We start from the raw sequence: 23,959 nt of genomic DNA, 5'->3' as shown, positions 1-23,959 counted from the left end.
TGGGGGGTTAGCAACAGGGGAGTGGGAAGAGAAGGAGGGAGAAGGTACAGAAAATAAGTAGCATAGACGGTAGGTAGAAAATAGATAGGGGGAGAGCAAGAATAGAAGGGGAAATATAGAATCCAAAGAACTTGAGGCACATGGTCATAAACTAAAGGGGGGAATGGTAGGGGTGGGGGTTCAGGGTGGGGGGAATAGAACAACTGTAATGGCATAATCAATAAAATAAAAAAAATTAAAAAAAATAAAGAAAGTTCTAAGAATCGGAGTCCGGGAACTTCTGTGATGAGATGGCCCTGTCCGAACAGGGTGGGGGGTCAGAAGACAGGATGACTCTGTGAACAGACCGTCCTGATGTGGGTAGTCAGGTGGGCCTCTTCTACCGGGGGACGGAGAGCTTAGAGAAAATTAATTCCTTCAACATCAAACAGGCTTTCCCCTTTATTCACTCAGAGAACTGTTTCCCTCACTCGTGAAAGGCAGACTTGAACCAGATGGAGCCTGAGGTCCATTTGTTCATTGAATTAACTAATTATATATACAATTATAAATAATTATAGTTATAAATTATAATCATATATATAATTTTATATATATGATTTAGTTTACTAGAAAAGAACACATAGTTTTAGCCTACAGGTTGTATATATTGTTTATTATGATCATTATTGAAGGTTTTCTCCTCAAATATTAGAGTTTTACACCTAAAAAGAGGCTTAAAGAAAGCGATTTTTAAAGAGGGCTGACTAGTGCTGCAGAGACCACTTGGACAAGAACAGTGCACGCGAACTCGGTGCTGATAAAGTTGTAAGTTCTAAGAGTTGCATGTTAATCCGAAGTGATTTTTCACGAGATTTTTGTAAACATTCAATTCTACTGGAAAGTATCTTGGAAGCCTTTTTGCTATTCATTTGAAGTTTAGTTTATTTTAGAAAGTTGTATAAGACTATCACGATTCAGGGTTGAGACGTCGATTTTGTAAGAATTTTTTTTTTTTTTTGGCTTACTTAGAGCTGTGTGCCGGAACCGGTGCCCAGACAATTTTAAGCTGGTATGAGCTGTTTATGTCACTGAGTAAAATTAGACACGCGCCTGTTGCTAACAGGAGGGGGTGAAACATGAGACGGCGGAGCGCTGGATGCCTTTTCTGCCCGGCCGGGCTGCTGAAGCCCCGACCGCTCCCTCTGCCCCTCCTGCCGGGGATGGGAACGGGGGAGCCGGCCAGTCGCTGCTAGAGCTTGTGCTGGTTGTAGCCGATTCACCTGCGAACTTTTCACTACGTCTAAGGTAAGCGATCATCTTGTACTCGCATTTTATACAATCACAATGAACACCTTACAGACCAAACAGAGGCAGGATGTCTTCATTTTTTCCTTCGTAGGTGACATGACAGTTAACAAAATAAATTTAGAACATTGAGTAAGTCTATCCCCAAATGATTAAGTATCAACAAAATGTAGTTTACTTCTTATTTCACCTCTTCTAAGTTGTTCCGATTACTAATATGTTATGTATTTTAGTAGAATTATATTCCTAATATTTTAATCTGTACAACACCATGATAGCATTTATATATTATCAAGTATACATTGTGTACTGTGGTAAAACCAGACAAGTTACAACCTTTAAAATCAGCGATTTTCTAATTCTACCCTTACACTTACTTCTTGGTGGAATTCTATTGGCATTACATTTTATCACCAGTTTGCTACAGACCTTAAAAAAACAGACTAGAATCAACGAGGACAAAAATCCCAGCCATCGGATGAATTGGGAATGAGCAACAGCAAAACACCAACTCGGCCCCCAACTACTCTTGCAGTGAAAAAAGGAGGACTGTTTCCCTCCCCAAATCTGGAAAGAAAGAAAGTGTTGTTCATACTGTGGGTATTTTATATATTTGGAAAAGTAAATGTAAATAGAGTAAAAGTAAACACATGCGATGCTGTGGCTCACTGCAGTTGTCTTTCTCTGTGTTTCCTAAGTTAATGTGGGGCGATCCCCAAACAAGTTTTTAAAGGAACACGTACAGAAAGATAACAAGGGAAAATATAACTCAACTGGCTGAAAGGTTTTGCCAGCAGGATGAGTAACTCACCAGTGCAAGATGAAGTACAGAATGTGCTATGTTTATCTTTCGCTTATTTTCTTGGAAACATTTTGTGGGGATGGGTACGAACCGGCACACTTAACGAAGTTTCAAAACGAATGGTTCCAGTAAGTGCTGGTTTTATAAGTTCTAGAGCTTTCTAAGGTTTTTCTTGCAAACGCAAATGAAAAGTAATACTTTAATGTATTTACATATCAAATTCCAAAGACTAACAGTTACAAGTTTCCAAAAGATGTTGGCTAAGCTTGGAGTTGAGATGCTGAAAATAAGATCTTTCCATATTGCCCTGTAAAAACTATACTTTTTAGTCATTAGGTGAAACTGCTATTATACAGGATTATGAAAGTTGTTTAATAATGGCGAGTTTCCCTGGTGGGTGTGGCTCAGTGGATTGAGAGCGGGCCTGCAGATCACAGGGTCACCTGGTTGGATTCCCACTCAGGCAGGGCACAGGCCTGGGTTGCAGGCCAGGTCCCCAGTAGGGGGCGCACCAGAGGCAACCACATATTGTTTCCCTCTCTTCCTCCCTCCCTTCCCCTCAGTCTAAAAATAAAATAAATAGCATTAAAAAAATAATAATGGCAAATTAGGACTGGGTGCCCATGTGGCTTCATCTTACACACTTTGTAGGACCCACGGGTGTCCCCTGCTCCCTCTTCTGCTTGGCTCATCGCAGCCCCTCGCTGCTTCTCAACCACGCCCTCCGATGCTTCGGCTTCCCAGCAGGCAGGAAAAACCTGCCGTCTTGAGTGGGATCCCGCTCTGCTCCTTCAGAGCCCGCCTCTGCGCTCTGAACCTGCTTCTAGGTTTCCGTCCACTCTTCCTTCCTCCCCCTCCTCTCCGCCTAGCCAGCACCTGCACCTGTCAAGCTTTATTATTCTCTCGACCAGCTGCAGGACCAGGTATTTCCATGGTGTTCCCACGGGCGTTGACAAATTCCTCACCCCTGATACTTAAAAACTTCAGACTCCAACTTCATGTTCAATTCCACGTGTTCAGCCAGAGGCAGGGCCAGGGCAGGGACTCAGGTGTGCACTGTAGGGAGGAAGCCCAGTGGTGCCCTGCAGCGTCTGCAGGTAGTTACCTGCTTAAAGCTTCCTGTTTTTAAGGCTCTTTTATTTTTGCATGAATATTTCAGGAAATAATTTTCCTCCCTTCATTGGTTTACTTCTGTAGGTAGGACCAAAATATAATCCCGTGGAACAACATTAAAAACGGTGTTCAATGGAGAATTTGTCTTTGTGCTGTATTCCTGCATTAAGTCAACAAATATTGGTAGTGTTACAGCCACGAGGGCTGGCAGAGAAATAACAAGAAAAAATGTAGAGTTGAGACAAATAATATGGGAACATAAATGCAATGTTTGTTGGATGTTGAATAAGATAGGAAAATGGGAACGGAAGATAAAGTTTTGCATTTTAGATTGATTTGGTTGGGTTCAGAAGTAGGGAAATAAGTTTAAGCTACCAGAAGAACTGCCTGTATAAATTCCACCTTAAAGAGTGGCTAAAATGAACTAAAGAATTTTCCCTTTACTCTTAATATAGGCAAATTAAAGGTCATTACTATTTTGGCAATTACTTTGATTAAATCATATTCTGTTATCAAAACATTTTGAGACAAATATATTTTTAAATGTTTGGTTTTATTCTATAATGGGGAATTGATGGTGAAAATATTTTTAACATAATGGCTCCGTTTAAAATATTTTAATATGTATCTAAATGGAAAATACATAAATAGTATATAGATAATTTATATCATAATTTCAGTAAATTGGTATTTCAGTCTTGATTGATTATACTAATGATATCATAGAGTTCTGATCTGATACAAGTTGTGCCTCTAGTTATAGCTTCTAGAACTTTGTGAGGATGTAGCATCTTCGGAGTCTGTAAATACATATTCTTTGGACTATTAACATGATCTGATTTTTAAGTCGAAAGACTGTGAACTCAGTACTGAATACACTACAGTAGTAAGCAGAGTGCGTACTCTGCGCTAACTATGGCTGTTGTTATTGGAGCTGCGCATTTTCCTTTCACAGCCATGCTGACGAGTGCCAAAGAACCAGATGCCTCCAGATATATATGATATTTAAACATCATATATATGATATTTAAACATCATACATTGGGGATGTACTGGAGCAGTTAATGTGCAGTTACTGGAATGGATTGTGAATGTTAGATGCCCAATGATGATAAAAAGGCTTTGTTGGAAAGCAAGGTAGTGCCCAGAGTTACGAGAACCTTTGTGAAACCCAGTTCTCATGACACAAAATGTATGATTCACCAATAAGACTTATATTGCGCCTGCTGTGAGAAGGCAGCCCACCGGTACAGGACGGAGGTGAACACTCACAACTCTGGGAATCCCAGTCGCATAGCATTATGGGACTTGGAAGAGAACTATTACATCACTGGTGGTATTAGGAAAATGCTCGTAAGTTGTGCTGCCAATAAATAACTCTGTGAGACTTTCCCCTGTTAAAAAAAAAAAAGGTTTCCTGAAGAACTGCATAATTGAACACTATATTGGTGAAATTTTGTTGTTGATACAGCTTTCAGAAAATACGGCTATGTGATCAAATATTCTACACATTGGCAGGTAATTTCTAAGTAATTGGACAGAACACAAAAACAAAAACAAAAAACCTTTAAAAAAGGTAACATAGTGTTTTTTCTAAAAGGCTATATAGTAAATCAATAAATGAACTCTCATTCGCTTTGGACCATCTAAATCAAAGAAGCATATATTTGAACGACAAAGAGATTGGCCAATCAAATATTATGCCTTTCTTCTCCACTTTTGCATGCATAGTTGGGTCTTTCTTGAAGTAGGTCAATACTTGGAAATTTAATTATAGGCAAAAGTTAATGTGCTAGGTATCTTACAAAGAGTCTATTTAATTCTGAGCAATTTGGTAGCTGAAGAAATATAATTTCACATAAAATTGAGTAAGTTGGATTCTATTTTTTTAGAAGACATGTAGAGAATTGGAGTACCAGCTTGATTTCCTCCCGCTGAATCTTTTAAGAACTTCATAACTCAATTATTTTAGGTTGATAATTCAAATACAGGTTTAAACATGCAGAATTTTGAAAGCAAGCTATATACATATATTAATCTATTGATTAATATCTGAAAATAAGGCCATTGGACTTGACACGGGTATGTCATATCTAAGACATTTTGCATGACAAATTAAAAACCATTCTGTGGTTAAAATACAGTGACCTGTTTCAAAGTAATACGTAATTATCTTTACTAAATCAATACTTTTGGAAATTTATTATTGCGATAGAAATATTTTGTTGGACTCAGAGTAAATCCGTGTGGACAAACACATTCTCTGCGTCGTCCCTCCCTCTCTCCCGGTCTCCCGTGCCCCCCTTCCCCTCTCCCCACTCTTCCTGCACGCTGATCCCACCCCGGGGCAGATGGTGCGTGAACAGTACGCAACAGCCACGGAAGGCACCGACGTACAGAGGCCGGAGAATCAGCACGTCTGCAAAGTCGGTATCTACGGCTGGAGAAAGCGTTGCCTCTACCTGTTTGTTCTTCTCTTACTCATCGTATTTCTGGTGAACTTTGCTCTTACCATTTGGATTCTCAGAGTGATGTGGTTTTCCCCAGTAAGTACCTTTTCTTCTCTTTTCTTTTGGTGGGTAAACATGTTCTTGTTTTGTTTGTTTTGCATCAGTTCATCCATGTTGTATCGGTAGAAGCTTCCTTCGGTGTAATTAATGTTTGTTTCAATCAGAAATTTCAGTAGCAAAAATACATATAACATTTAGCTTTTTCAGTTTTTTAAATGATTTCAGTGTGAACTATACTTTGTTGGGTTTTATTATAATTTTTATTAGTAATTATCTTTACATGGGGAAACTGTACTAATTTTGATTTTATTATGGTTGAGTCATGATTGTTTAATCATTATCTAATTTGTTAGTAAAATTTTATAATTCATTTTTAGTAAACATTTACCATTTTGATACTTCCTAATTTTTTAAAAAGCTCCATGCTGATATGCAATAAATTCATGTCCACACTTTAATATTTAGTAAATAAAATATCAGTGGCCCTAAGAAATTCATATTTTAAAAACAATCTCCCATTTCCGAGATGGCCAGGTAGCTTTATACGCTCTGACAATATTTGGGGTACTTTTTGAAGAAGTATTTATTTCACATGGAATGTAAGACACTTACGGTGAGACAAGAGTGGTGTGGACATGGAGCGAGGTGGGGCAACCTGCTCCTCACACTCGTGGTGAAGGTGGAGTGCAGGCACGGCCCCTCCCAGGAGCCACAGTTGTAGTGTTCGGTCTGCAGTGCCTTCCGTCACTCAGGGTCCCTCACTGGCTGTGCCTGTCTTTCTTTCCTGCCATAATTCTACAGTCAGTACATACATTATTTCTTTCATGGACACAATGAATAAATATATTTTCATGTATTCAGAGAGGTAAACTGCCAATCCAATCAAAGTGTAAGTTGAAATGTGTGTTAATAAATGTAATATATATAATATAAATGCATTAAAATATTTAATACCAGTATATAATATATTATAAATTATTATACTAACAAATTACATATAAATGGTACACATAAATGTATTTAAGCTGTGATTTCTTCTTTAAGATTTATGACAACAATATTTTTACAGCTTCAAGTGTTAGACCCACTGGACGGCTTTTCTTTATGAAAGTAACACAACTCGTGTTGTGCATGTTTGTACATCACCCCCTGACGCGTGCACTGGCCTGCAGCGGGTGGATAATCAAGATAAATTCACACGGACTCCCGAGTCCTGTGGAGAAAAAGGGGCAGGCCACTTTCTCTAGGGGAGAACATGCTGACCCTTCCCTAGACAGGCTTTTATTGTTTTTTTGCCCAGGAGTTCAGGTACAACTTATTAATCATTGTCAGGCAGTAAACAGTAGGTAGTATACAAAGAACCATTAGGGCTTCTTCTAAGTCAGGGTCTATCAGCTAAAAGGCGACAAACTTTGGGAAAACAAACTCATTTTCTGCTCAGGCCTTTACCACTTAACTAAGAGCATTCTTAGCAAAGCATGTGTCACAGGATTTTTACATAGAAAGATCTCAGGCCTAATCACCCAGAGACCCGCCCTTTCCTGCACTGGGCTGCACCACCCTCTGCCATTGTTTCGGACTTAAGTCAGGCAGGGGAGAAGTCAGGCAGGGGAGGCAGGTAACCAAGGAATTCTTGGAGACTTCTTGCAGACAGACTGAGGACTCAGGTCTCGTCAAAGCTGGCGAGTGAGGGTCCATCACCCTCTCTTTGCTGCAGCCCCCCAAGTCCTTCCTTGAGGGTCTCCCAAGTGATTGTGTCTGGCTTAGGTTGCCCCCTCTCTGAGGGGTCTTACCCATCATTGACTAACCGACCAAGCGTTGGGGGCCAGAGGTGGATGAAGCAGAAGCAGCGCTCCTGCCAGGGAGATAAGGTCCGAAGGTTGCTCACTCAGCCTTAGCCTGGGGAGTTACAGCTCCTGAAACCAGGCAGGGCGGTTCCCAACAACCTCCATTTTAAGTCTAAATTTAAAATATTTTCATTTAACATTCTTTGGAAACTGAGTCAAGGTTGAACCATCCCAACCACCTAAAGGCTGTTTAAGGCCCAGTTTTATCTGAGTTCAGATCAGTTCTCTCGTCAACCTTTCTCTGATGTCTCTTATTCTCTGATCCTTTGGGAAAAATACAGAAAAGAGCCGATAGGAGATGGATGAAAATACATGTGTCAGTTAAGCTGATGCTAAAAGAAAGGAAAATAAAAGCTGTAACAAAACCTCAACGGTCTCCTCTTTCTCACAGACAGGGATGGGCCACTTGCGTGTGACAGAGAACGGGCTTTACCTGGACGGGGAATCAGAATTCTTATTCCCGTTGTATGCCAAAGAAATACGCTCCAGAGTGGTAAGACAATGATGAAATATTCCAAGCATGAATGTACTGTATGAAAACAAACAATGGTTAAGCTGAAAAATTCAGTGTGGTTCAGAAGAGAGTTCTCCAAATGTCCACATAGACACAGAGGAATGCTACACTGCTTATAAAAGGCTCGGCTCTGAGGCTGTGCAATTTTTTTCTGATATTACATTCTAAAAAGGCTCCCTTTGCCCTGGATGATGTGGCTCAGTGGATCGAGCACTGGCCTGTGAACCAAAGGGTCGCCAGTTCAATTCCCAATCAGCACACATGCCTGGGTTGTGGCCAGGTCCCTGGTTGGGGGCATATGATGTTTCTCTCCCTCTCTTTCTCCTTCCCTTCCCCTCTCTCTACAAACAAATAAATACAGTCATCAAAAAAAAAAAAAAGGCTCCCTTTTCAAGTGCTTCAAATTTGAGTTTGGTAGCCTCAGTAATTTAGATCATAATAAAGTAAAGGTTTGGTCATTAAAACTTTTATCAAAAAGAATAAACTACTTTCCATTAGTGCAAGTAATTTAAATACACTTCTTTCGAGGCAGTTGAGATTATCTGAAAAACTCAGGATGAAATTCATGTCATGGTGGTATGTTCTGTAGTAATTATACTAACCATCCAGGTTGCAGTCCTTTAGGATTCTCCATTAAGAAATTAAATATCATATTAAATAATTGTGTGACTTTAAAAATAAATTGGCCTCAGTATTGTATTCATTTACCTCTATGAAATTTATAACAAGTAGTGCCCAGCACAAAATATACTCCCACAATTTTTGCAATATGTTCTATTTTTCCTTATGTGGTACTCTGGGCTTTGTGGTAGAGAGAAATATTTTGCTAAACCCCTGGTTAGGTGGCATCAGCTAAAGGAAATGATAAACTTTTGTGTGAAGAGTACACTCTTCATTTTCCTCCCACCTTTCTAGAAAGGAAAGGAGAGGTCAGCAAGTCTAACATGCAGAGGCCGTAGCAGCTGTTTCAGGGCCGTTAGGAAGGGAACAGAAGGCTGACCACCGAGGAACACGTGGTCTTGTAAGAGAGAGGAAGCACGCTGCTGCCCTACACGTCACAGCCATCCCCAAACCCCGCCGCCAACCGCAGGTGACGTGGCGTAAAGCTCACAGCGGAAATGCGCTGCCAGGGAGACGTCCTGCAGATCGGAGAAGGGGTTCCCGGGCACAGCTCTCCCGGCTGCCACGGCCCCGCGAGATCGGGGCTGCTGACCGGTGGGCTGATCCTCTGAGCTTATTCAGAGGTTACACTCACATCCGTCCCCGTGGCGTGTGGCTGCGTCAACAACCCTGTCACATGGGGGCATGCAGAATGAGTGCCAGCTTTCATAAAAACAGAGACCAGGTGTGGGCAAAACCTTTGAATATTAGAAGTTAGCCTTTCTTCCCCCGCCCCAGAGTTACGCTGGCTGATCCCCTTATCTTTTTAAAAAGTAAGACTGGTGAACTAGCCCAGGGACTGATATTAAGTGATTAGATTTAATATTTAATATCCTGGAATTTGTAATACTTTTAGTTGTACCTTTTTAGACTCTTTCAACTACAGTATACTTTTTAAAGACCAGGGAGCCAAATTGTGTAAATTATTTGAAGTCGTCACAAACTAAAGTCTCATGATGATGGGTTAACGATGCATGTCGATCAATACATAAAACCACACAAACACTTGGATGCTATTATGTGATAACAGAGCTCAAAGTGTGTTGTATCTACTGTGACTTTCAACAACTGGGTTGGCAGAACTGCATGGTGCCCTGTAATTTTCATGTGCATTGACGTAGTATTCATGTTTCATTTTTGAAGGTGGGTCTAGGGAGCAACTTTTAATGCAATTATGGAAATTAGCTTGTGAACTTGAAAAATCCATTTATTTGCATCGTTGGGCTAACTTTTTTAGTATAAATATAATTCCACAAGGTGCATGTGATGACTCAATTAACCCCGCAAAATTGTTACATGAGGTCTTGTCCAGACTGAGCTTGGAGTTTATGATTTAAACCCATTCGCCTGGCCCAAACACACGGCAAGTATATCTGATCAAACAAAAAGGTCGTATTTAAAAATATATTAGTCCAACATGAAAGGAAACAGAAACACAGAGGTAAAGCTTTACTTGAAACGATTGTCTTTCAAGTTCACAACCCTGGTGGGGTGAGGACAGTCTAAGGGAAAAAGGCTGAAATGGCATCGACAAGATGGGGCTGCCGCCAAGACCTACTGCATGAGACAGCAACTCGTGGTAGAAAGTATCTGCAACTACGGCCCAAGCGTGCATAGAGCTGAGTATCTGTGGGGAGCAACTCACAGAGGTGCCAGGCCAAGTCCTGAATATCGCTAAGGACAGAGCCCTGAGCCACTATGACAAATCCGGGGTCTGGGCAGAAAGCATGCTAAAACGTCAGACAGGCTGGGTAAGTGCAAAACTGAAATTATATCCACGTGGACAGTCTAAGACTGAAACTTCACACCATATATGGTCCACTTCATCTAAAAACAATGATGTCATAAAACATTCCAATAAAGAGAGTTAACTTCCAACTAAGGAAAAGTCATCAATCTGGAAATGGCTAGAAAAGCATGCTTAAGAATCCCAAGGAGATAAAGCTGTTTTTGAGTAGCTTTCATTAAAAGAATAAATTATGAAATTGAAGTAGGTACAATAATACAGGGCGGAAGACAAGAGCCAAGCAAGCGGCACTGTTCCCTCTCGGACCCCTCCCCCATGTACAGCGCCACAGTCCAGTGACGTAGGTTGCGCCACCCTGGTGAACACTTAAGACTCCACCTCTTACAATGTAACAAGCTTGTCAAGACCAAAAAAAAAAAAAAAATGGCCCAAATGAAAGAACAGATCGAAGCCCCCAAAATATAACTAAGCTAAGAAGAGATAGCCAAACTATCCAATTCGGAGTTCAAAACACTGCTCATCAGGACACTCACAGAAATGGTTGAATATGATCACAAAATAGAGAAAAAAAAAGGAATTCTATGCAAAGTAAGTAAAGAAAAATATACAGGGAAGGAAACAAAATTGGGTCTCACATCAATGATTTGGAACAAAAAGAAGAAATAAACATTCAACCAGAACAGAATGAAAAAACAAGAATTCAAAAAAATGAGGAGAGACTTAGAGACCTGCAGCACAACTGTAAATGTTCCAACATCTGAATCATAGGGGTTCTTCTCCAGAAGGAGAAGAGAAAGAGCAAGAAATGGAAAACTTATTGGAACAAATGATAAAGGAGAACCTTCCCCAATCTGGCAAAGGAAATAGACTTCTAGGAAGTCCAGGAAGCTCAGAGAGTCCCAAAGAAGTGTGACCCAAGGAAGCACACACCAAGGCACATTATAATTACATCAGCCAAGATTAAAGATAAGGAGGGAGTCTGAAAAGCAGCAAGAGAAAAGGAGACAGTTACTACAAAGGAGTTCCCATAAGACTGTTAGCTGATATCTCAAAAGAAACCTTACAGGCAAGAAGGGGCTGGAAAGAAGTATTCAAAGTCATGACAGGCAAGGACCTCCATCCAAGATTACTCCATCCAGCAAAGCTCTCATTTAGAATGGAAGGGCAGAGAAAGTGCTTCCCAGATAAGGTCAAGTTAAAGGAGTTCATTATCACCAAGTCCTTATTATATGAAATGTTAAAGGGACTTATCTAAGAAAAGGAAGATGATCAAAAATATCAATAGTAAAATGACAACAAACTCACAACTATCACTAACTGAACCTAGCAAAAACAAACAAAAACAAAAAGGAACTAAGCAAACAACTAGAACAGGAACAGATTCACAGAAATGGACATCACATGGAGGGTTATCAGTGGGCAGGGGAAGGGAGGAGGAAGAGGGGAAAAAGCACAGGGAATAAGAAGCATAATTGGAAGGTACAAAATAGACAGGGGGAGGTTAAGAATAGTATAAGAAATGGAGAAGCCAAAGAACTTATATGTACGACCCGTGGACATGAACTAAGGCGTGGGGGTGCTCATGGCAAGGGGTGCAGGGCAAAGGGGAGTAAAGGGGAGAAAAAAATGGGACAGCTGCCATAGCATAATCAATAAAATATATTTAAAAAAAACAAAAATAATAATACAGGGCAGAAATCACAGAGAACAGGTTTAGCCTCTCTCAATCCCAAAGGAAGCCCGCAAAGGACACAAAGCAGGTGGAATAGGAAGAAAACAAATAGCAAGTTGGTAGATTTGAACTGAGCCACATCCATAATATCACATCAAATATAAGTGGTCTAAACACTCCAGCTGAAAGCCAGATGTTATCGTATTGAATGAAAAAGCAAGACTAACTATATGCCACCTACGAAAGCCCATCTTCCCTATGAAGACACAAAGAGGTTAAGAGTAAAAGAATTTTTAGAAAGATACCCTGTACTAAAACTAATGAAAAGAAAGTTGGAGTGAAAACCTTGGAATATTTTTTAGCAATATTTTTTCCTGCTCTATCTACCTGGGCAAGGGAAGCAAAAGAAAAAGAAAAAATTGGAACTACATCAAATGAAAAAGGTTTTGCACAGCAACAGAAACCGTCAACAAAATGTAAAGACGACCTACTCTGTGGGGGAACACACCTCAGTGTGTGCGATAAGGGGTTAGTACCCAAAGGTTATAAAGAACTCTGACAGATTAACACCAGAAAAACAAACAACCCAATTAAAAAGTGGGCAGAAGACCTGGCTAGACATGTCCCCAGAGAGGACACGCAGAGGCCCCATAGACAGGTGCATGGATGCTGGACATCGCAGATCTTCAGAGCAATGGGCGTTAAACCCACAGTGAGATGTAGCCTCCCCCCGGCAGAATGGAGGGGGAAGGAAAGGGCATGAGAGCACACCTTGGATGGGACAGCCCAGCTGTTCCCAGAAGAGTGGACTTTGTGGGGGCCGGGGGGGGGGACTCTTGCCACTCCAGCCTGAGACCCACCCCCCATCCTCGGGGAGGGCAGGAAAGAGCACAGGGTTGGCATCTAAAGATGGGGTGCCGTCATGGAGCTGTCGCTTGGTGGCCGTGACTTTGAGCGAGCTCTAATTTGATCTCTTGGAACTCAATCTGGTCACCTGCGTGTTAGAAGTAGTGGCACCTGCTTCCAGTGTGGAGGATGAAGTGAGAGGGTGGATGCTGAGACTGTGGGCGAGTTTTTAACTCATTGTCCTGCTAGTCATTTTATAACAGTGCAAAAGCAAGTGGGAAGGTCACATTATTGTATAAAAGGCAAGAGGCTGGTCAATCCGTCTGCTTCCACAAAGCAAGGGGGAGAATTTCTGACCAGCTGGAGCGAGTTGCAAAGCACTCCTAAAACTTCCTTACTTCTGAAAAATCATGTCATTCCCCACAACTTTGGAAGATATTTGGTTTCCTCCCAGTGAACTATAAACCCACTTGGATCCAACAGCCAAATCACCTCACTCCTCTGGGAGAAACTGTTTTTATAAGAGCAAGCAATCTGCGGTTAAACAAAACCTGCCACTTGAAACCAATACTGCAGAAAGTATTAACATGCGTATAAAGCCTCTTTATCTTCCAACAAAAGCTAAAAAAAATGTGTAGGCATCCAACACATTTTAAAAGCTTTTTTGCAATGGTGAGAAGATTTTGCATTTTAAAAGTAACATGGTATTTATTATAGAAGAGCTAAACATTCTCTGATTTATCTTCTTAAAATAAATTATGTTCCTCGCTGGTGTGGCTCAGTGGACTGAGCATGGGCCTGGGAACCAAAGGATGGCCAGTTCGATTCCCAGTCAGGGCACATGCTGGGTTGTAGGCCAGGTCCCCAGTGGGGGACATATGAGAGTCAACCACACATTGATGTTCCTCTCTCTCTCTTTTTTCCTCCCTTCCCACTCTATAAAAATAAATAAATTATATATATATATACACATATCATGTCCTATGTATAAATAATAAGAAATAAAATGTTAATTCTTTGGAAAATTAAAAAAACACATTAAAACTTGATTGGTTTCAACCTTCACTTTGAGAATTGATTTGGCACATTGTAACCAGTATACACAAGCATAAGATTATTATATTTTATGAAAAAAGTGTATAATTTACCCCTTAACATAATTCAAGGTTTCAAAATAATTGTATAAAAGCATTGTTAGGATCACAGGATCAGTGACTATGGAGAAATTCGTTTACATAAATGTTAACCTTCTATACCAACATAAGGACATAATAATTTTAAGTAGTGCATGTTTGGCTAATCTGGTAAATCCTTTCTAGGACTCCCCTCTGCTGCTGCAGTCCACTCACAACGTGACGGTCAATGCCCGCAGCTCTGACACAGAGGTCACAGGCAGGGTCACAGTGGGTGAGTCGGGCTTTGTCATGGTGCCTTGCAGGCGGGCGGTCTGAACAGTGAGCTTGGTGGATGAGTTTGTTGTCTCTTCTGAAGAATTCAAAGTTATTCATGAACAATCAAGGAATGGATTTAAAAAATACTGTGCTGTGCGGACCACAGAGATTGTTTAGCATCCTGGGGGATAGTCTGAAGTGTTTTAATTAAAGTTATTTTGATTCCCAGAAATTGAGGACCATGCAAGGTCCTACATGAAACAATGATTATTAGCAGGATGCAAAAGAATCTCAGGGACCAAAGGAAAGCAACCGAAGAAGTTGGCCTCAAGAGAACAGCCCAGGGGCTGAGATCCAAAAGTTCTCCCTCCCTCCCTCCCTCTGTCCCCCTACTCGTCCCCTCCCCCTCTCTGCCTTGTACCCTTCCTTTCTAGAGTCATGTGCCAGGCCTTTCCCTTGGGTGTCATGGCTGCATCTGTTCCAGCTTTACAGGAGCCCCGGGACCTCTCTGGTTCCCCATCTGACTGGCTGCAGTTCTCAACACCAACTAACTCAGTCTTCAATGTCATGAATTCTAAATTCACAATGAAATATTCTAATTGGTGCAACCAATCTTCAGCCGAACGCCCCTGGGTGAGCTATGTACACCCATCCAATTGGCTAAGACCAGGAAACATCGCAGTGAAGTCACATGAAATTTTCCGCAGTGAGAAAAAGGATTGGAGCAAAGAACAGCCCTGTTTGGGGTGACTCAGTGGGTCAGAATGTTGTGCCCATTTGCCAAGGTTGCAGGTTGGTCCCTGTCAGGGCACGCAGAAGAATCATCCAATGAACGAATGAGTAAGTGGAACACGTCGATGTCTCTCCCCATCTCCTCTCTCCCTCCTTCTGTTCCTCTCTATCTCTAAAATCAATAAAAAAGAAAGAACAAAAGAGCAAACCAGCTGGTGAAAGGAATGTGTGTACATTCTCTACACTATCAACATTCCACAGCTCTGCCAAGTCTGAGAGATTGGATGGCATTTTTGATTATAGGAGAAGAAATGAGAGGTGTGCTGCCAACACAAACTGTAACTTTCAACGTTTGTCATTTATTTATTTTTTTAAAATTTTGTGTGTGAGAGAGAGAGTGGGTCTATTGCAAGAAATGGTAAGAGAAAATGGAGGGGCAGGAGGGAAGAAGGTCCAGACCCAGCGGAGAAGGATTTTCCTCCTGGGCCTACTCTCCATCCGCAGGCCTCGGCGGCCTGGGCAGCTGCCTGGTTCTTTTCCATCAAAAAGTTGATCTTGTGGGTCGTTTCCACGCTGCAGACCCTCCTCCTGCAAGTGCCATAGTTTTCCCTCTGTCGTGGGTGGCCGGGCTCCCCCAGTGTGGGCTTCACTCCAAGTCCTCAGTGAGCCCATCCACGTTGCGGATTCTGTTTAGGGTCCTGACCGCACCTTCCACCTTCTCTTCATGGACCACCACAGCCCTGTCAATGAACTTCAGGTGTTTTCTATGACCTGGCAATTAAGTCTTCACTCTACAGGACCCTGGGTCTTTGGAACACAGTCCTCACAGTGCCTGCTTGCAACTGGAAGCAGAAAAAAATCAGTCTCTCCTTTGTAATGGCTGTTTTTACAGAACAGAATAATGTTACATCGGAAACTACAGCCATACATTAACCTGATGACTCCCTTTTACGAAACTAATGCAAGAACTCCACATTTTATGTTGTCTTAATCTTTCTAACTTATTCTAAATCATTAATTGTATTTCTCTTTTACGTGCAACTTTGCTTGATTACTGAGCCCAATGAAATTCTCAGTGGATCTAGAGAAAACTGGAGTTTATCTAGCACTCATGGTCCTAAAACTTGTCTAAATCGAATCATCTGTTCTTGATTAATTATATAGGACAGTTATTTTTAAAAATTCTTTAAATGACTGTAGCTTTTAAAAGTTTGAGGGATTTTTGCCCTTTTTTGTCATTTATTCAACAAACATTTGTTGCTAGTTTCTCTATGCTGCCAAGTAATTAATAATATATAAAGGGTATGCCATTATTTCTTGGGAAGTTCCAAAAGTAAAAAACTCCTTTTATATTCTTAATGATTTAACAGAAATCCTCAGTAAAACCTCCCAAAATTGTTACATGAAACTCCAATGAGCAAAACTCTTTGAAATCTTACTGGATAAATTACTTCCACTGTCTTCCCTTTTAATTTTAATCTCAGACAACTTTACACTCATCCTGTAATGGAAATCAGTGTTTATATGTAAGGTGTGTCAGTGACCCGGAAGAGGTAAATGAGGGCACTGAGTCCCTGGGTAACTATGTCCATGAGACAGCTCGGAAGAGCAAAAACACAGGCAACTATCAAAGAAAAAAAAGGCAGGCTTCCTTAGGAGAAAGAAGACAGCACTGGCTGGTGTGGCTCAGTGGACTGAGTGCCAGCCCACGAGCCGAAAGGTCGCTGGTTCCATTCCCAATCAGGGCACATGCCTGGGTTGCAGGCCAGGTCCCCAGTAAGAGGCATGTGAGAGGCAACCACACATCGATGTCTCTCTCCTCTCTTTCTCCCTCCCTCCTCCTGTCTAAAAATAAATAAACAAAATCTTTTTAAAAAGAGAGAGAAAGAAGATAAAACAGGAAAAAGTTTCACTTTATAAGTGAGGCACACACACACTTCAATGAAGATCACTGAAGGGCTTTGGGATACAAATTAATAATGTAATGTAAGAATACACTGGAGAGCATGTCCCAAATGGACTCGTGTATGAATTTAAAAAGCTGCTGTTTAGTTTCTGGCAGGGATCCGCCAGCGTTCAGGAGCACCGTGAGGCACCCAGGGAGGGGCTCACACGCACAAACCATAAGGGATCCGTTTTCTCGGTAAACTTTCTTCTCTAGCTGAGACTATAGAGCTGACAAACAGAAAAAGCAGGGAACTCTTGAGGCTCTTTAAGCAAAGGTGGAAATCTGTGCTCTAGAGAGTTAGTCCATGATGCCACCAGAGTTGGAGGGTTGGATGCCAGAGGGAAATGACGAAACATGACATGATGAGTGCAGGGTCCCTTCCACACCAGGAAGGCACTGGCACCCCCCAAGGGCACCAGCGCCCCCCAGGGTACCAGCATCCCCGGCCCACTGCAGCGCCGGTCACACAGCTGCTGGATGCAGTAACTCAAGGGAGGCAGTGGGCCCAACGCACATGGGAAGGAATGAAACTTGCAGGAGAAAGCGATGCTTCTGCCGCTGAAAGAAGAAGAAGGAGGAGTGAAGGAGACGAAAGGCCTTAGCGAGGGCGGGACTGGGGATGCTCTTCCACTGCGAGGCCTGGTTTCTGCGTGGGATTAGAGGGGAAGACCTCTTCTGAGCACAGGGGGGAGGAAGTAACCGTAGTGGGAGCCACTTTCTGGGGTGACGATAGCCATTCAAGCGAGCCTTTCATAAGTCTCGCATTTCACAATACGAAGTCCTCATTTGGTTAGCACTCAAAAGAATGCAGATTTAAGTGATGCCTGCAAGAATTAAAGGATTGTTGGCGAGTTTCAGAAACCTGAAAAAGTGAACTTTTAAATAATTTAGGCATACATATATTTCATATAGATTAGCACAGGTTTAACATAAATTAAGTAACATCATAGATTGAGACTTGGAACTTAAAATTTTAATCATAACATTAAAAAAACTTCTTGGTAGCAAATTCTAAGTATTTCGTAACTTGCTAGTGCGGGATGTCAGGGAACATGTGAAAACAGAGACTGTAACGCTGAGTGTAGTGAACACTTTATAATAACCTGTTTTAATTGATCCTTCAGGTCCCAAAATGGTAGAAGTCCAGAGTCCACAGTTTCACATCAATTCCAAAGAAGGGAAGCCGCTGTTCACTGTGGACGAAAGCCAAGTTCTGGTCGGCACGGACAGACTGCGAGTAACAGGTATGTGGCAGCTCTTTTCATTTCATTGAGATGTGATCAACATCTAACTTTATGTTCATTTAAGCACCATGACCCCACATTTGTACAGCTCATGCCGTGATCACCACAATAAGTCCCAGTTAACAGCCATCAGCACACACACTTACAAGTTTGTTCTTGCAGTAAGAGCTTTTAAAATTCACCGAAAAGCAACTTTCCAATAGATGATAGAGTATCACAACTACAGAACTCTGGTGCAGATAGCACCCTGTGGCTTCTTTAGTTTATAGCTGGAATTTTAGACCTTTTGATTTCCTTCACCCACCCTATCCAGCCTCTGCCCCCTCACCTGCTGAACCACCAAGCTGTCCTCTCAATCTATGACTTTGGTTGTTTTGTTTTGCTTTGTTTATTTTGGCTTTGATTCTGCATATAAAGGAGATCATAATGTATGTGTCTTTCTCTGTCTGACTTATTTCACTCAGCATCATGCTCTCAGGCCTCATCCATGTTGTCACAAATAGAACGATTTTCATCTTTTTTAAGGCTCAGTAATATCCCATATCACATCTTTGTTCCCTCTTGAGGAAAACAACATCCCATGAGTACATCTCTGCAAAAGCAACGGTACTGTTCATGCATTTACTCTGGAATCTCTGGGGCAGATAAGAAAAAGTAGTTTGAATTTGTTGACTTTCTTTTTTCTTTTCTTTCTATCCTCGCCCAAGGTCATGCTTATTGATTTTAGAGAGAGGGGAAGGGAGGGAGAGAAGCATCGATGAGAAAGAGAGACACCCATCTGTTGTCCCCCCTGCACACCCTGACCAGGGACAGAACCACAGCCTAGGCATATGCCCTGACTGGGATTGAACCCACGACTTCTCAGTGCACAGGACAACACTCCAAGCACCTGAGCCATCTGCCAGGGCTCTGACTTGTCTGACAACATTTCTTTGGGGCTCTCCTAGAACAACGGCACCCTCCTCAGATCTTTTCTTCAGCCACATTGTCACCCTTTATGTCCCTCCAACTGCTGTGGCCAAAGGCTCATCGTGAATCCCTCCCCCATCTGGGGAATATTAGAGCATCTGTTTCCCACGTGACGTTTGCAAAAGAACCTTCTTCCAAGTCGCTTTTATTCCCATGGTATCCGGTACTTGGATTCCCTATATTTTTACAGAAAGCATTTCTTTCTTTGAAATAAAGATAAGGCGGGCCTCTGACAGGACTCATTTTTAGGACTGAAAAGAAGAAATTTTATTTTGGAAAATATTCAGAACGTGTTCCAAATTTACTTGCCGAGCTTCTGTAAGATGAGGAGACATGCAGAGGCAAACACTACTTTTATTCACCCCGAGTTTACATGCAACTCTGAGAGTCAGAGGAGCAGCTGGGAGGGGGCCGACTCCCAGGGATTAGAAAGTCAATTTTCAATGTTCAAAACACTTCCTTTTCTTTTTAAACCTTATTTTTATTGTTGACACTATTACAGGTGTCCCCATCCTTCCCCGCTTTGCCCTCCTCCAGCTAGCCCCTACCCTCTGGCCGTCACCACAGTGCTGTCTGTGTCCATGGGTTATGCATGTACGTTCTTTGGCTAATCCGTCCCCTTCTTTCATCCAGTCCCCTTTCCCCCTCCCTCCTGACAGCTGTTGGGCTGTTCCGTGCAACCAGGCCTCTGTTTCTGTGTTGTTCGTCAGTTTATTTTGTTCATTAGATTCCACATACAGGAGAGATCGTAGGGTGTTCGTTTTTCTCTAACTGGCTTATTTCACTTAGCATAATGCTCTCCACGTCCATCCACGCTGTTGCAAAGGGTAAGATTTCCTTCTTTATGGCCAAGTAGCATTCCACAGTGTGAATGTACCACAGCTTTTTCACCCACTCACCTACTGGTGGGCACTTGGGCTGCTTCCTATCTTGGTGATTGGAAATGATGCTGCTGCTATGGACCCATATTTTTTCAATTGGTGTTTTGGGATTGTTAGGATATATTCCCAGAAGTGAAACTTTTTTCATTTTTTTCTATAATTTCATGATGTGGTTTAAGAAACACATCACATGATGCAAATTTTACTTACAAAATCTAGAGAATGAGTCAAATCGCTATTACCTGAAACATACAGACTTACGCAGTTTTCAACTGAAATTACTTCTTTTTTCATTTTGAGGGCTAATAGTGCTTCCTAGATCTAAAATCAACCTGCATATTTTAAACTGCTTTAAAGTCATATTTTTATAGGAACTCACTGAGATCATGGTGTCCCTGGAAAAGCAAGAGAGCGATTGTGCCTACTCTTTGCGCTTCAACTCAAACATTGGCACAGACTCAGCCATGAGGACCAGAACCTACTCGTGCCATAGTATGTGGTCTAAATGTTTTCTGTTTGGTGTCATGTACTTCACTTTTGTAAAATTGGTGCCTCTTTGTTTTTCGTTTAGGGCCTGAAGGGGCTCTTTTCGAACATTCAGCGGAGACACCCCTTGTAACCGCCCACCCGTTTAAGGAGCTAAGGTAAAAATTTTGTTCAAATATAAACATACTCTTATATCACAGATACCTGCATGGTGCTAAAATAATATTTCAGCTGCTGTTACCAGATGGCTTTTTATTCCATTAGTTGCCTTCATTCTCATGACTCTTTTTTTATTCCATTAGTTGCCTCCATTCTCACGACTCTCTGCGTGTAACGTCACAACTTACTCCAATGCAAAGGTGGCAGAAAGTCCCGATTCTCCACTCCCTCTGTCTCTGGGCCCCGGGCCTCCACCCTTCCTGCTGCCTTCTTTAGTTCAGGCCCTGCGCTTGCCTATAGCCTATTGCTGCCTTCAGGTTATTCCTCTCTAATCCACCCATCACACATTTCGTTAGCAGCCACTTACCTGGGGCTCCAGCAGAGGATGGTGGCTCCGGGGAGAGAGCCGAAGGGTCAGCCACCAGGACCCCCGTGCTGCGACCCTCCCCACACTGCAGAGGCCGCCTCTCCCGGGCAGAGCACTCCCCTCCACGCAGCACCAGCCTGGGGGAAGCAGGGGCCCCACCTGCAGGAATCCCTTCGCCTCACCCCGTGGAGTGTAAGCCCAGCTGGGGAGTACAGCTGGAGGCACTTCCACTGATTAGGCCTAACAGAAAGCCTGCAGATGGGCGCTTTGAAACTTTAACAGATCCTTCCCCAGGCCTGGGGCTGGTAAAAGCTGGTCTAGGTGTGTAGCTTGATTCTTTCAGCCCTCACCCAAGGCCCAGCAGGGGGAGCTACAAGCTGTGGGTCATGGATAACTCCAAACAGGTTGTCCTGGGCCACTCACAGGCGGCATCTGACACAGGACTGAACTAGAGTCTTTGCAGACCTACCCAAAACGTGGAAACAAACACAAAGAGGCGGCCACAATGGGGAGATAAAAAAAAAAATTGGCCTCAAATGAAAGAACAAGAGAATTCTCCAGAAGAAGAACTAAGTGAAGTGGAAGCAAGCAATTTATCAGAGAGAGAGTTTAAAGTAATGATTGTCAGTATGCTCAGCAGCATGAAAAAGACAGATAAACCATTAAAAAGGGTCAGAAATGAAGAATGTGCCCTGGCTGATGTGGCTCAGCAGGTGGAGTGCTAACCTGCTAACAGAAAGGTCACTGGTTTGATTCCCAGTCAGGTCACATGCCTGGGTTGTGGGCCAGGTCCCTGGTTGCGGGCATGCAAGAAGCGACCAATCAATGTTTCTTTTACACTTCAATGTTTCTCTCCCTCTCTTTCTCCCTTCTATCTCCTCTCTCTAAAAAAACAAATAAAATATTAAGAAAGAAATAAACAACACAATATCTGAAGTAAATAATACACTGAAAAAAAAGTAGATCTTATGAAGCAGAGGACTGAATCAGCAATTTGGAAGACAAAGTAGGAGAAAAAAATAAGAGCAGCAAAAAGGAAAGAGAATCAAAAAACCCTGGGGAAAGTTTAAGTGGCCTTTGGGATAACATGAAATGTAACAAGTCTGCATAATGAAGGTACCAGAAGAAGAAGAGAGTGAGCAAGGGATCGACAACCTATTTGAAGAAATAATGACCAAGAACTTCCCTCACCTTGTGAAGGAAAAAGACACAGAAGTCCAGAAAGTGCAGAGTACCAAACAAGATGGACCCAAAGAAGCCCACATCAAGACACATCATAGTTAAAATGGCAAAGCTTGAAGACAAGGAGAGAATTTTAAAAGCCACAAGAGAAAAGCAGGTAGTTCCGTACAAGGGCGCACCAATTAGACTGCCATCTGATTACTCAAGAGAACTGTCTCAGGCCAGAAGGGAGTGGCATGAAATACTAGAGGTGATGGGAAGCAAGGACCTACAATCAAGGCTACTTTACCCAGTAAAACTAACATTTAAAATGAAGGGGAAATAAAGAGCTTCTCAGACAAGAAAATGCTATGAGTTTCTTACCACCGAACCAGTATTTCAACAAATGTTAAAGGGTTTGCTTTAAAAAGAGGAAAAAAGAAAAAGGAAAAAACCAGAAGAAAATATTGAAAAAATAAAATGGCAATAAAATTTTAAAAATCTAGCAATAATCACTTTAAATATAAATGGCTTAAGTGCTTCAATTAAAATATATAAATCTCAAAATTAAACAATTCACCCTATATTGTCCCACCAGGACAGAAATTCTGCTAACTTATATAGCAGGTCCTTGCTGAAAAAGATATGGCAAAAGAGTATTCTCTTTTTCTCTAAAAGGTGATACTAAGGGAGGGTTGCAAAACCTCAGCGTTACAACCAGAGTGAGTGAGAAAACAATGAAATTGCAAGGAATTGCTTGAGGACTGCGGTGCGGGTGGAAGGCATGAACTCAAGTGCACTGAATGCGCTCCATCGCCAGGGACCTACTGTGCTGTCATAATTTCCTCTAATCCACGCTTGACCTTAAAAGGGATCGACTTTACCTTCCTTTTATACGAGACAAAGCTGAGCTCCAGACAGTGGCCTGCTCTGAGGCCAGTGATAACCAAGTGGGCAACTTCTAACTTAAACCCAGCTCTGCCTGTGGACCCATGACCACTGCCCCCTCCCCCCCCACCCAGTGGACCCTGGAGACACTTCTTTTACCTACTTCCCGACTCCACTGATTTGTCACGTGGCAGTTACATTTCCTTCCATAGATTCTGACCACAAACTGGCTCCCACTTTTCATTGCCGGGTCTGGTAGCGTTCCTATTCTAGGCCTGAGTAAGGTGAAAATGGTTCTAGAATATCCCAACTGACCTATGAAAACACTGAATGCAGATTTTGTAGGGTTATGACCATGATGCCTTTACGTGTGTACCTCGGAAATATACATGTTTAAATGTCACAATGTCAGTTTTGATATTTGCCCAAACAGTAGTCATAGAAGGATGATGATTAATTATTTTCTTTAAGAAGAGAGACAATTACCTTGTGCTGAAACTAGAATCTATGTGCCAGAATCCATGATGGATGCTAGTTCTACAGGGACAAAAGGCATGGTCCCCGACCATGCAAACATATCACCACAATGCCACTCCTGAATGATGCCAGTACTGTACCCCAAGGGCACAGGACACAGCATAACATCCTCCCCAGGTGACTGACGTGATGTGATGGAGAAGGGAGCGTTTTAAACTGAAGCTTAAGGAATCGGCGGAAGTGACTATGGTAGGGCAA

At 42.1% G+C, this 23,959-nt stretch overlaps 1 protein-coding gene across 1 annotated transcript in view; it reads left to right on the top strand.

Annotated features, from left to right (window-relative positions):
* Window positions 1–1,127: 1,127 nt before the first annotated feature.
* The window catches only part of SGCG (sarcoglycan gamma), a 29,899-nt gene continuing 7,067 nt past the window's right edge, over window positions 1,128–23,959 (top strand). Inside the window, exons 1-6 of the mRNA XM_037129392.2 lie at window positions 1,128–1,287; window positions 5,554–5,748; window positions 7,951–8,052; window positions 14,318–14,405; window positions 18,194–18,313; window positions 20,735–20,807. Of these exons, the coding sequence (XP_036985287.2) occupies window positions 5,554–5,748; window positions 7,951–8,052; window positions 14,318–14,405; window positions 18,194–18,313; window positions 20,735–20,807 (578 nt within the window). The 5' untranslated portion in view covers window positions 1,128–1,287. The remainder of the gene's footprint in view (window positions 1,288–5,553; window positions 5,749–7,950; window positions 8,053–14,317; window positions 14,406–18,193; window positions 18,314–20,734; window positions 20,808–23,959) is intronic.

The sequence above is a fragment of the Artibeus jamaicensis genome, unplaced genomic scaffold (genome assembly GCF_021234435.1).
Source record: "Artibeus jamaicensis isolate MK-2021 breed Jamaican fruit bat unplaced genomic scaffold, CSHL_Jam_final contig_415, whole genome shotgun sequence".
In the NCBI taxonomy this organism is placed as follows: domain Eukaryota; kingdom Metazoa; phylum Chordata; class Mammalia; order Chiroptera; family Phyllostomidae; genus Artibeus; species Artibeus jamaicensis.
This window is presented reverse-complemented; position numbering and strand designations above follow the sequence as displayed.